The sequence below is a fragment of the Sinocyclocheilus grahami genome, unplaced genomic scaffold, assembly GCF_001515645.1.
Source record: "Sinocyclocheilus grahami isolate Dianchi unplaced genomic scaffold, SAMN03320097.WGS_v1.1 scaffold71.1, whole genome shotgun sequence".
In the NCBI taxonomy this organism is placed as follows: Eukaryota; Metazoa; Chordata; class Actinopteri; order Cypriniformes; family Cyprinidae; genus Sinocyclocheilus; species Sinocyclocheilus grahami.
The window spans coordinates 1,688,385-1,701,607 of NW_015505250.1; the positions used below are offsets into that span (position 1 = coordinate 1,688,385).

The 13,223-nt window shown below is 39.2% G+C and overlaps 1 protein-coding gene across 1 annotated transcript; it reads right to left on the bottom strand.

Moving 5' to 3' along the window:
- Positions 1 to 2,163: 2,163 nt before the first annotated feature.
- On the bottom strand, positions 2,164 to 11,693 carry LOC107585513 (BTB/POZ domain-containing protein 3-like). The gene is made up of 5 exons (XM_016272558.1): positions 11,331 to 11,693; positions 10,837 to 11,159; positions 9,603 to 9,693; positions 7,148 to 7,266; positions 2,164 to 3,587 (listed from the first exon to the last, which is right to left on the bottom strand). Exons 2-5 carry the CDS (start codon positions 11,145 to 11,147, stop codon positions 2,555 to 2,557), a joined length of 1,554 nt encoding a protein of 517 aa, XP_016128044.1. The 5' UTR covers positions 11,148 to 11,159; positions 11,331 to 11,693; the 3' UTR covers positions 2,164 to 2,554.
- Between the last annotated feature and the right edge of the window lie 1,530 nt (positions 11,694 to 13,223).

Consider the following 13,223-nt stretch of genomic DNA (forward strand, 5'->3'; position numbering starts at 1 on the left):
CCGTCAGAATGGGAATCCACAGGTAACCAACACGACTCCAGTCCATCGTCCTGTGAAGTGAAAAGCTGCATGTATGTAAAAAAAACAATTTTTAAACTTTAAACCATTGCTTCTAGTTAAATTTGTGCTTTCTCCAGTAAAATGGTCTGAGGGTGTCATATTTTGCTTTTTGGTATTTTTGTTTGACATTCTCTGATTCTGGTGTCTTTCATTCTAAGCATCTATTAATTACTTATATCCTGTATACTTTACTTATAAACCCATTTTGCATGCCTTATTTCTATATGATTAATTGTGAGCCTATAAGCCTTATTTTGGCATCCATATCTAATGGATCAAATCTTTATCATGCAGACTGTTAAAGGAGAAAGATGTATGTTTCCAAAAGGGACATAAATTTTGGTCATGTAAACACAATTGATAAAACAATCATCAAAAACTATGAACTGCTTGTTCAGTTTATTTGCATGTTCGACTATCATACACATTCATAAGTCTCTCTGTACTGTAACACACAAACATATGCTTTATACACATCCACACTGTTTATCATAAACACACAGCAAGCTCCATCAATGACCTAGGGCACAAAGATTAAAGTAGTTCATTTGATGAAAAGAAAAAAGATGAGTTAAAATCTCAACACAAAAGTCCATAACATGACCAATAACCAAGTCCAATAACATGATTTGCATGTATAAACATTGATGTTCAAGCACATTTTAAAGTGCACCTTGTCAGTGATCTATATACAGTAACCCTAGTTTTTCGACTTCAGTAGGATGCTGACTTGATTCACAGAACAAATATTCTGCTCTCATGCTCACTCTAAAATTAGAAGAAAAAAAACAAACACTGTAATATTAGATTGTGTCAGTGAAATGTGACTGGTCATTTCTTGATCAGTTTAAAGAGCAATTATTTGTTTTCTGCTCATCGCTATTATGTCTGTCACTAAAAGTTCAGCAGGGAATAGAATTAGCTTTCTGCGTTCTTGCTGCTTTTGACACCTTACTGAAAATAAGAGGGGGAAAACAACAATGCTGGTAATTACAGCCCAATGCAGACCAAATAAAATGCTAGAAATATCTTGTCTTTACAAATACGTGATGTAATGTTAGTTGACAACATCCCATTTAGTAGTGTGAAGACAGGTTTGTTGGGTGACAGCTAATTATGCTGCTAATTATGAACACAACACTTATAGAGACAGAAATGATGACACAATATCCCAAAACGTCACACTGTGTGATGGTGGTGCCTGTGAATATATAACCTGTTATTTCAGCTGAATTAACGGTAGTGTATGTGTTTGTTCAGTTAGTTTCTTAGTACGCTTTATAAAACTGATGTGAAAGAGACTTAAATAAGTCATGTTTCATAGAACCCATTAGAGAACAGAGACATTTTATTGTAAGATAAATAGGATGGTCATTCTGCTGAATATAATACAATATAAAGCACTGTACATTTGATTCCACTGACCTCGGTCAGGCCATATTAATCTTCCAAAAATGAAAACTGTTTGGGACAGTTGTACAGTCCAATAGCATGTATTGTCTTAAGGTCCTATATCATGCCCAATTAAACAAGTGTTTTTGTCAAAGGAATTTACTTAAAACCCCATTTAACCCTTTCCCTCACATCATTTCATTTACGAAACATTAAATATGGCGTCTATCTTGGCTAAGGTCTACAGCATAGTCAAAGACTCTGAAATGAAAAGTGTTTATTCCAGTGCAAACTCTACATATGTTTACGCTCAAAACATTGTTTAAATTCCTCATTATGATTGATGCAAAGAAAGGATGAATGTTTCTAAATCTAAATGATGTGATTATTCTAAAAAAATCTGTGTCTTAAGATGATCTGTGCTTGATAACATTTAATCAAAAAGTAGTTATGGTGACAGTAACTTTGGTGTTAGGTATCTTGATTGCCTTGAATCGTGATGTGGAGAAATACTGAAGTTAGACTGTTATCATGAGTTTGGATATTTTGTTCACTATTGCTACAATATACATGTGCAAGCGTTCACTAACATGGCATAGTCATTGTAAACAGCAGAAAGAGCCATGGAGTGATAATATAGTATATTTATATATATTTATAATTCAGTTCACACATTTCAATATACTGTATACTGTAATATACAATGTCCCCTCTCAAATTAAATTAATCATAACTCTTTTGAATCAATTAAGATAAAGAGGCTGTGGTACCCAATTAGGAGCTTAGACAACCACTTCCATCCCTTTGAAATTAGATTTTCCTTTGTAAACAGGTGCAGCTTTATGCAGAGCACAAAATAAAATATTTAATTCACTTTAAGACAAGGATGAAATACAGTGTATCTGTTCACACTTTGACAGGCACCAAAAACTACTAAGAGCTCAAAACAAAGCCCTTGAAATGCCTGTTAGGCCTCTGTTTGCTTGAGCATTGGAGAAGTTGAATTCTGCCATGTAATACAAAAACAGGTATTGTACGTAATGTAAAGCTATTTCACACTGGTAAGGTGGGCAGTTTTTTTTTTTGTTTTCCCAAGAGAAACTTAGGCATAAAAAATTAGCTCTGGAATTTGGCCGCCTTGCACTCCTGTGCCGTTGGTACTGTCTGAAGAGCACTGAAACTGGAAGGTCACCTTCCCACACTGAACTTCCGTCATACCCTCTTGTCCAAAATAACTCAGTTCATTTCCGTCAAGAACCACACTGGCCGTATAGAAAGTGTCAGGCTCAATCTGAACCGGATACTCGAACCAAACTGGGAAGGTGTTGCTGGATCCATCTGAAAAGTACTTGCTAAGATTGGTTCCCAGGACAACTCCTTGCCGTTTGAGCTCGATTTTAGCGGTATACTCAGCAGATCCGCAGCTTGAGCCATAGAGCCCGAAACCAGCGATAAACACTCGTTTATCAACAGCAAACTGAATGCTGTCACAGCGTCCGCGATAACGCCACTGGTTGCTGCGGTAGGCGCACGACTGGAAGCGATGACACTTCTGTGGTGTCAATCCCTTACGAGGTTGGCAGACGAACTGCAGCTCGGGTTTCTTAGCTGCCGTGTACCATAAGAAAATGTCATTGGTCTCATTTAGTGTTAACACTCCTGATTGCGCAGCACCGTTCGCGAAATCATCAAGACCCATGGTTGGGATACGGATTAAGTAGACGGCTTGGCCCAATACTTTGCGTTTGTTGTCGATAGTTGTGTTCATTTCCCTCCGCTGACATTCGGCCTCCGCCCAGCTTAGTGCTGCTTCAAACACTACAATCTCCTTAGCGTTCAGAGTCTCCCGTCTGAGGATGCACTCCAAGGTCTGAGCGTCAATGTCACAAAAGCCCTCGGATTTCAGTGCCAGCTCAGCCTGAGCGTCAATGACTTCCCAGCAGCGTTGCGTTAGGTCTGGCTCTTCAAACAGACAGCTCTGAGATAGAAGAATACATGCATTCTTCGCACTCAAACTTGTTTCCAAGAAGTTGACACAAGCCCGAGCCAGGTGCGGGACTATGTACTTTTTGGCTGCATATAATGTTGCCAGTACAGTGTCAGCACTCAAGTCAATTTCATCACAGTAAATGTACCTGAGAAACAGAAAAAAAATCAAGGTTAGCTGTGTCATACATCATCTGCAGTAGTCATTCAAAATGGATGTAGTCCTTTAGGATGCATTGTAGCCTGCTATTACTGGATCAGCTAGAAGCTGCTATTTTATGGTGTGCTACCTGCATGAACCACAATGTGTTTTTGGTCCACATAAGTCAAAGCTGTACTGGAAATGGAAATACTATCTTTTGCAACACCTCTTGATGACAAAAAGCACTATTCTGACAATATCTGACATCATACTATGATGCATTGTGCAGATCTACTGCAAATCTAATACTATGTCCTGTAATGCATTCTGGACTAGAAGTCATAACCTGTATAGAAGCAGCATAATGGACACAATGTTCAAAGGGTGTGTTCTGCAAACAGAAACTAAGTATATAAATGTACACTTCTTGAGGAGAGTGGGGGCGGAGGGATGAAAGACTCAGAAGGAGAGGGAACAAAAATCTCTCGAGATGGAGGGAGTGAGAGATGAGCCAGCACTAAAGAAAGAGTGGAGAACACAGAAGGACTCTCAAGAGAGATGGGTAAGCATGAGTTAAGATCTATCAGATCTTCTGTCATGGTCCTAAGCCCTCTGAGAGGCGGACAAGCTAAGCTCACTTCATTATTTATATTCTTCTTGTTTAAGCTAGAGTTCTATTCAGCATTTAAGCATCTAGTGCCATTAGTGTTCAGAGTTCACCCTGATACATATAAAATACTTTGGGAATGAGCCACAGCAATTCTGGAGATACAGAAACAACCCACTTTGTGACACTCTGTGACTCTAGTGTGTGGCACTAAAAGTGTGCTTGGTTTTATCTGAAACAGATAAATCTGAAATCTGGCAAACTTTTATTACAATGGTTGTTGTACATATCGCGGCAGCTTAGAAATTAAATGTCCAATGAGTGGCACTAAAAGGTTAGTGCTCTATTGCATTTAGAAATAATATACTGCCTACGCTATTCCCTACATTAACATAACCAACAGTGTTAACAAAAGCAAACGTGATATAAAAATGCAAATTCAGTTTGCTTCAACAAGTCTTTTTTTCAAGACCAGCTAGGCCAGCTGATAGCCAACTTGACCAGGAGTGCATTTCCCAAAAGCATCATTATTAGCTAACTATTGGCACTTTTCACTGCATGGTACGGCACGGTATGGCTCAGTACGGTTCACTTTTGGGGGGGTTTTCCACTGGGTACAGTACCTGGTACCTGGTACTTTTTTTTAGTACCACCTCGGTTGAGGTTCCAAGTGAACCGTACCGTTACCAAAACGTGACGTGTAAACTCTGCTGATTACAGATTGGCCGGAGAGAATCGTCACTACCTGCGTCACTGAACTTGTGCCACGAACACAACAGAACCGCTAGATTTAAATCAGCTCAGACAGTGAAGGATCGAACTGTTTTGAACAAGCGCACCTTTTTTAACAACCAAAAAGTGTCTGTTTCGTTGTCTGTTGAGGAAGTACAGACGTTACTCTCGTTGATAGCAGAGGAGCGGATCCAGCGAGCTTGATGGGGCGACGCGGAATGAAAAAGGTTTTCAGGAGTCGCGGCAATAGACGCGGCGCAACTATAACGACATGTGAATAATCCCGCCCACTCTAAAACGGTACTGAACTGCAGTGGAAATGCAAACCGATTCGTGCCGTGCCGTGCCGTGCCGTACTGAGCCGTGCTGAGCTGAGCCGTACCACGCAATGGAAAAGCGCCATAAGGTTGTAAACTCCATTGGACTCAATTGACCCTTTGCAAAGACCCGCCCCCCTTCGTTACTGTTGCTATGACCGAAAAGCCATGGCGCTCTCATACCACACATCATGTTCTCAAAGTGAAAAATACATTGCGGAGCAGAGAGGACTTGACAACATGTAGACAGACAAGACCGAGCAGGTTTCTTTTGGTATGAAACATTCAAATTTTGTCTTTTTTTTTTTTTAAGAAATTAAAATAATAAATCACCTTTTTTAACAACCAAAAAGTGTCTGTTTCGTTGTCTGTTGAGGAAGTACAGACGTTACTCTCGTTGATAGCAGAGGAGCGGATCCAGCGAGCTTGATGGGGCGACGCGGAATGAAAAAGGTTTTCAGGAGTCGCGGCAATAGACGCGGCGCAACTATAACGACATGTGAATAATCCCGCCCACTCTAAAACGGTACTGAACTGCAGTGGAAATGCAAACCGATTCGTGCCGTGCCGTGCCGTGCCGTACTGAGCCGTGCTGAGCTGAGCCGTACCACGCAATGGAAAAGCGCCATAAGGTTGTAAACTCCATTGGACTCAATTGACCCTTTGCAAAGACCCGCCCACCTTCGTTACTGTTGCTATGACCGAAAAGCCATGGCGCTCTCATACCACACATCATTTTCTCAAAGTGAAAAATACATTGCGGAGCAGAGAGGACTTGACAACATGTAGACAGACAAGACCGAGCAGGTTTCTTTTGGTATGAAACATTCAAATTTTGTCTTTTTTTTTTTTTAAGAAATTCAAATAATAAATACAGTTTTGTGGCTCTTTAATGCATCGTGACAGATCACTGCAGCGCCTCAGTTCAAGCGGCACATGAACCAATCATCTCTTCCTGTTTACTAGTTACAGCACAAAATAAAGATAAATGAACATCAGAAGGTATCTTGTTTTAACTGCAAAAAAAAAAAGTCGCCACTAGAAACCATTTTTCAAGTTCAAGTCCACCAACGTTAACCTGCTCTCCTGTCTGGTTTGTTTGTTGGACAAAATGGCAGATTTGGCATTATGATTTGTCAGATCGCCTGTCAATCAAACTCCCGGCGAAGGGTCAATTGGTAACAACAGAACTTGCGACCACATTTGTTTTTGGGAAGCGCACCCCAGGCTAGAAGACCAACTTAAACCAGCTTAGGCTTTTTCAGCAGAGATAAGGGGAAGTTAACGAAGAATGAATTGTGCTCAGTGATACCGTTTATGGGCACATGCTTTGTGCATGTTTAGCATCTGATTCACTAAAAGAAATTATGCAAATCAGTTAACAGGGCAAACACACTGTACATTAGCACCTGATTAAACTTAATTGTGTGTGGTTAAAAATAAGATGCAAGTTTTTGTTCTATAAGTGGTGCAAATTTTTTGTGAATTTGCCCCATGAAGTCATGTTGGGTAGTTTTTAATTTAAATTATCTGATTGAGCACTCCATTCAAAATGACATTTAAGAAGTCAAATGAAACTATTTGATATCTTCAGTGTATTAAGATGAAGCTAATTGCACAGTTGATTTCAATCAGAAAAGACTTCTTCCAAAGGCCATATCTCTTAATGGTCTTGAACTGTTGGCTGTAAAGAAATTGCATGTTAGTGTAGTCGATTAACCTTCTGGAAGAAGTCCAAAGAGGGGTACTTAGATCAGAGAGAACAATTTTCTTCACTCCTGCGCTTAATTGAAAACAATAATAACTAAATAATCTGTACAGAAAGATAATAATGGTTTAACTAGGCAGATGAGGAAAGGGTCAGCCAGCACAGACCTGATGGACAAGGTACAATTACATAAGGAGACTTACTTCAGCATAGCCAGAAAGGCTGGAGGTTCAACATCAGGGATACGGATCTCATCCTTGTCCTCTGCCAACTCTCCATAGAACATGGCATGGAAAACCGAGCTTCCCACAGCAAGGACATACTAATGAAAATAAAAAATAAAAAGTATACATTTATTTTACATGACTTGTGTTATCAATTGTCATAAGGATCAACAGTATCCATCACTTAATTTGAAATAATTTACATGTTAGCACTGAGTTTCAAACATAAAATCAGTGCAACCCTATAAAATCAGCTTTGTATTGAAGGACACATGTGGTGTAGATGGAAAAGCGTTCAAAGTGTTCAGCTATTATTTTTCAGTCTCTACTTTTCCAAAGTGACCCATTTGTTATGACTCGACACTGTAGTCGTTTTATGTCTCTCCTCGCTTTCACAAAAACACTGATTATTCCCCTCACACTTATCAAAAGAACCTTCCAGGTGGAAGGTGATGGTTTCACGTAATCACCTCTAAATTATAAACAACCCATACAATGACACATTCTTTCTTATAAACCTGAACTAGAAAGGCATAGCTTGCGATCTTTAATTCCTCCCAATTTGCCCTTCAGGTTTTCTCTCTTCTGAGTCGATTGCATTGTAAAGGTAAAGCTGTTTTAAATTTCAGCTTGATCCCATTCCCCTGGAGTCATTTGAGCGTGAAGCACACACAAATTTCACCCACAAAGACCAATGCTTAATTACAACTATAATTTCCCCTTGGGTTTACAAGACACGTGAGTGCCATTCATTTGAATGGCATTTGCTTTTCCCTCCGAAGCAAAGAATGTTCCACAATGGTGTGAATGTGGTTGCTAGAGCTAAAAGTTATCTCGCTGATGCTAATGGGTGCACGTAGCTAATGATGAAATCAGAGGCCAACACAGCATTGCAGATGCATTATATAACATGAGCAGAAGGTGAATAATTACAGTTCATTTTAGCATTACACTCACATAGAAGCTTTTTTTCTATTTAGCAAACTTAATTTTGGCCTTTTAAGTAAAGGTGTGTTCTTTTCCTCCAGGATCCCTTATGTGAAAAGCCCATAACAAATATATTGTAACTAAGAGGAACATCAAATAAATGGTGAGAGTCATTTTGCAAAGCACTCATATGCAAGGAAGCCGTTCCTAGAAGCAAACATAACCTCAAATAAAAATGATAATGCATATTTGAACGCCAGCCAAATGGACATCATAAAAAAGGTGCTCTGTAATAACTCTTCATGGCCCATTGCAGTATTGGCTGTGGCCATGCAGCAAAGCAATACAATGCCCTTGCCTAAGTGTGCTTTATAAAGCGTCACATATCAGATGAACACAGCTTTCAATTCTGCCCCGTTAAATGGATAAAAGATGAGTCATACCTGAGTTGTAGGCTCCAGATTAGCCCTGTCTTTTAAAATAAATTCTTAGAGCGAAACAAGAACTGGTTTAAATGGGGTTTTGGTGCAGTTAAAATTGGCCTGAGGTTTAAAAAAAAAAGTAATATATAATGTTGCCAATCTAATGGCCCCCATGAACATTTTAGAACAAAAGCAATTGGAAAGCTGCTAGCTTCGAAGAGGTCACAGTGGAAGATCTCTTAAGGGTTTTTACTTAGTGGAGATCAGTTAGATCATGGGTATTCAAATTATTATGTGGAGAATATTTAATTCACTTCAAATATTGAATGCATTTGCATAGTGATTTGTCAACAAATTCTGCTCCAAATAAATATTTTATTTATTTATTCATTGGCTGTCAAAATGAAAAAAAAAATAGTCATGATTAATCTCATGATTAATCTCATGATTTAATATTTAATAATAATTTTAGATTAAAATATAAAAATGTAAACAGCTTAAATGTAAACATGTAGCTTTAATGAATTATTTTATTTATTTATTTTTCTCTGAAATTTTCCATGGAATCCCTAGACCCTTTGTTGCCTCAATTTAATAACCAGATAGATGACTAACCCAATATTACAATAAGTCACGCAGTTGAAAATTTAATTGAAAAATTAGATGGTTCAAATGTATTTTGTGTGGTCAAATTCTAATGAAGTTTCATTTTACCAAGGACCAATTAAGCAGTTTATTGAGAAAAACCTTTAGGAGATACATTGACTGTATGAACAAATATCAGAACTTTATTCACATATTCATAAATGCTTTTGTACTGTTTAAGAACTTCGACCGCAAACTGTGATTAATTAATACAACACAAACCCAGCATGAAAATAAGCAAAAGACTCTTTATCAAAAGACAGACATCTCCCCCACTGCTTTCTGCCTGATTTTCATCAGTAATTGAGGAGTGTCTGAAAACAACAGAAAGAATTTAGCTGTCATTAGCAACAGCAGTGAAGCTCAACGCTTCCGAAAATCCTAAAGCTGTTCTCTGGTACCGCTGAGGTCACCGCGTAGTGCAGATCAGGAGGTCTTACCTTGTGTCCCGGGAGTCTCTCAGTTCCTCCGGACTGACCGACGACAAAGCGAACGTCAGCCATCAGTTCATTATTAAACATCACAGCATTTCTGCAGAGAAAATTCAGGAGAGTGACTTTAGACTAAAACACTGAGAAACATTCCTACTTGATTGTATAGAAGAGGTGAATCCATGTTTCTGTAGATTTTCCATCAGATATAAAGAAATTATCATACAACTTTAAATAAAGAGAAGCTATCAACTCTTATTCTATTTGGAAACAGAAAATCTAACCTTGTTCATTTTCTAAACAAAACAATTCTTCATTTTAACAGTACTTCAAGTACAAAATGGTTACACACGTCTTTCTCAGGAAAATCCCTGGCCCCTGTCACAATGGCATCTTCCTCAAGTATTATTGGGGTCCAGGCCACATAGGAGCAGTAGGTAAACAAGGAACGCTGTTGCAGAGTGACTACAAAGCCAGGTCTGAGAGCGCACATTTGTTTTGGCCAGCATGGGGCTTTCCCATGACGACTAAGTCAATATTACCCTTTGACAGAGAGCAAAGCCATGCATATAAAACAAAACTTGTTCCTTTCTTTTGCCTCTTCTGGGACAATACATACAGGGCAGAACAAAGAGCGACAACTACACAAAAGGACATTTTAACATTTCAGAACATTCTCAAACAGTCTCAGGGATGTTAAATAACGTTCCAGTTCCAACGACATTCAACGCCAAATCCTGAACCTACTTAACCCTGAGAAGAAGAAAAAACTGACTTTGCACATTTTCTTCCAAATATTTAGTGAGTTTCAAAAGTCTGAATCCACTAGTGAAAATGCTCCAGTTTAATAAATAGTTTAAATTGTCAATAAAGTATTTTTAAAATAATTAATACATTTATTATTAATAATAAATTATTTTATAAGCATAACAATGTTTGAAAAGCTCCAAAAGTTATCCAGCATGATTTGAGAACATGACCGTCTGAAAGTTCACATGATCATTGTCACAAATGTGCTTTTTTGATTAGAAATCAATTAGAAATAGTTTAGAATATTACTTCAATTTTCAAAAACCTAAAATTCCTAATTTTCAGGTGTATATGCGCTCTTAGACTTTTAGACTCCACTGTATCAGCGGTCACAGTATAAAATGCTCTGGTTGTCGGCAGATGTTCCCTGCGCAGACTTCTAACCATACCAATCTCTCGTCTCCCTCTCTGAAAACATCTAAAGTTGACTTACCTCTCCCTGATCGTGGAGTACAGACCCTGCCAGTTGCAGCATTGGATAGTGTTGTTGTTGTTCAAGTTCTGCTGCTGGTACTGCTGCACAGTGGCGACCGATGCCGGCTTCTTAGTGGGGAAGATCTCCGCTGCCATCTTCTTCTTCTTTTTGGGTTTCAAGGTGATGATCTCATAACACACAGGAGGCAGCTTGGATGAGCTGCTGGGACTCCCCTTTTTGGAGCCTTTACTGGACTTGCTCTTAACTGACTCTGGAAGCATCAACAAGAACGTCAGACATTTCATGTTCCTTCCCTTGGCATCCACCATGAGTGTGTTCACCTGCAGAGCAGTGGGAAAGCATGCAGAGAAGATGTTGGGAAGGAAAGGAAGGATCTGAGAAAGGTGACGACTTCTGCAGAGGGTGAAGAGCCCCCCAAAACACAGCAATTAACTGAAACACAGAAGAAAAAAAGGAAAGAAAGAAGAAAAAAATCCACTCCTAATCTTCACCTTCTGAAAGCACCTTCTGAAAACTGTCAGGGAATATAAGCTCCTTCTTCCACCAGAAGATTAAAGTCAATACGGCGGCTGACTTTTCTGTCCTTTGCTTCTAGTTTGATCTGCTGGTGGAAAGCAGAGATGAGTCTCCATAACTGTGCTGCTAGATAAACGTCCTTCTTTAAATGTCTTCTCTCTCCCCTTCAGTATCTGTGACAGTCCCAGATTTAATGCTCCTGCAGTGGTTCAGAAGCAGCTAGTCCACGCTGTCTCTCTCTCTCTCTCTCTCTCCTCCTCACACACACACACACAAACACGGAGCTCTGCAGGATTTGCTTGCCATGGATCTGCGCTCTGACGTGTGTTTTGCTGACTGTGGGGGCTGAATGGACGGATGGAGCGGAGAGCGTAACCCCCTACCGATGGAAGCCAGACATCCCCCACAGCCCATCCAATAAGCACTCTCGCGAGCCGTGATTGGCTGCAGCCACCATGCGCAGCACCTACTAGAATATGCTAAGACCTCTTTGATTAAAGTGCCAACCCCTTTCCCCTTAGAATGATGCATTCTGATCTTCAGCATCTCTCTAAGCAGCCTATTGCTGATTAATATTTATAATGTAATAGAAGTCATGAAAGAGTGTGAAGGAAATAGGAACTCATGTGAGAGCTTTATTTCAATTATTAGGTTCATCTAGTTAAATGTCACTCTATTAAATGATTATGGCTCAAATGATTTAACAATATGGTTCAGAGTGATTTCTTTTAAAATAGTTGTAATAGAAAGATCAACCATTTCAATTATAATTTATATAATAAAATTATTAAAAATTGTAATTTAATATTAAATATATATTATAATAGCATATTCTGTCTTATATTCACCCTCATACATTGGTGTTTGCAGCCCCATTCTTCCTGTCAAAGATGAAATGAAAGTTTAAATCTCCTCAGTGATGTGCGGGTCAGCACAGAATACAGCTTGTCTTCACCTGTGAAGAGCATTTTTTTTTTTTTAAGTCCCGGCTACTACCATACACATAGCCCTGCATGTCATGTTTAATGCATGTAGCACAGAGCTCGGCTCTAGACATCTTTTCTGCTCTCAGTGAATTACATTGCTAAGCCTTTTGTTCCTCAGCTGGGAACACATCAAGGAACTGAACACATTTCTGTAACAGCACATAAATCTGATGAGATTGCTTGCAGCAGGGTCTGAATTTCTACAATGCAAGACAACCTTATAACACAATGCAAGACAACCTTATAACACAGATTCAGACTTTATCTATCTATCTGTCTATCTATCTGTCTATCTATCTATCTATCTATCTATCTATCTATCTATCTATCTATCTATCTATCTAATCTATTTACCTGTCTGTCTGTCTGTCTGTCTGTCTGTCTGTCTGTCTGTCTGTCTGTCTGTCTATCTATCTATCTATCTGTCTGTCTATATATCTATCATAGTGACAATGCATTAACTGATTAAAAATATTGTTAAATAGAATATCTAGCACGTGTCTTGACATTGCAGATTCTGAAGAGGCCCCTCTGCTTTGGACAATAATTTTTCTCTGCATCTGCTGGCCACCAGGGATGTTGCCCTGGAAACGGTGTTCACAGGATGGTCGGGGACAGCCAGAGAGAAGGTGAGATTTCAGAGAAACTGGTAGAATGAAATTTTCTTTTCATGATATTTCTGATCTGGATCTGCCTTGATCTGAGCTTTGCCCCTGCTGAAAAAAAGTTTAAACCAGATTTAAGCTGGTCTATAAGCTCCCACCCTGGTCAAGATGGTGCTCAGCTGGTTTAGATGGCTGGTCAGCTTGTTTCCCAGTGTCTGAGACCAACTGTCAGAATCAGCTTGGAACCAGCAACAGTAAGACCTGCAAACTGACAAAC

Excerpts from the sequence above, each read along its gene's own strand:
- LOC107585513 (XM_016272558.1), bottom strand. The coding sequence starts at position 11,147 with ATGGTGGATGCCAAGGGAAGGAACATGAAATGTCTGACGTTCTTGTTG. Across the intron at positions 9,694-10,836 it reads TACTCCACGATCAGGGAGAG|AAATGCTGTGATGTTTAATA; the intron begins GTAAGTCAACTT and ends TTTTCTCTGCAG. Across the intron at positions 7,267-9,602 it reads AGAGACTCCCGGGACACAAG|TATGTCCTTGCTGTGGGAAG; the intron begins GTAAGACCTCCT and ends TATTTTCATTAG.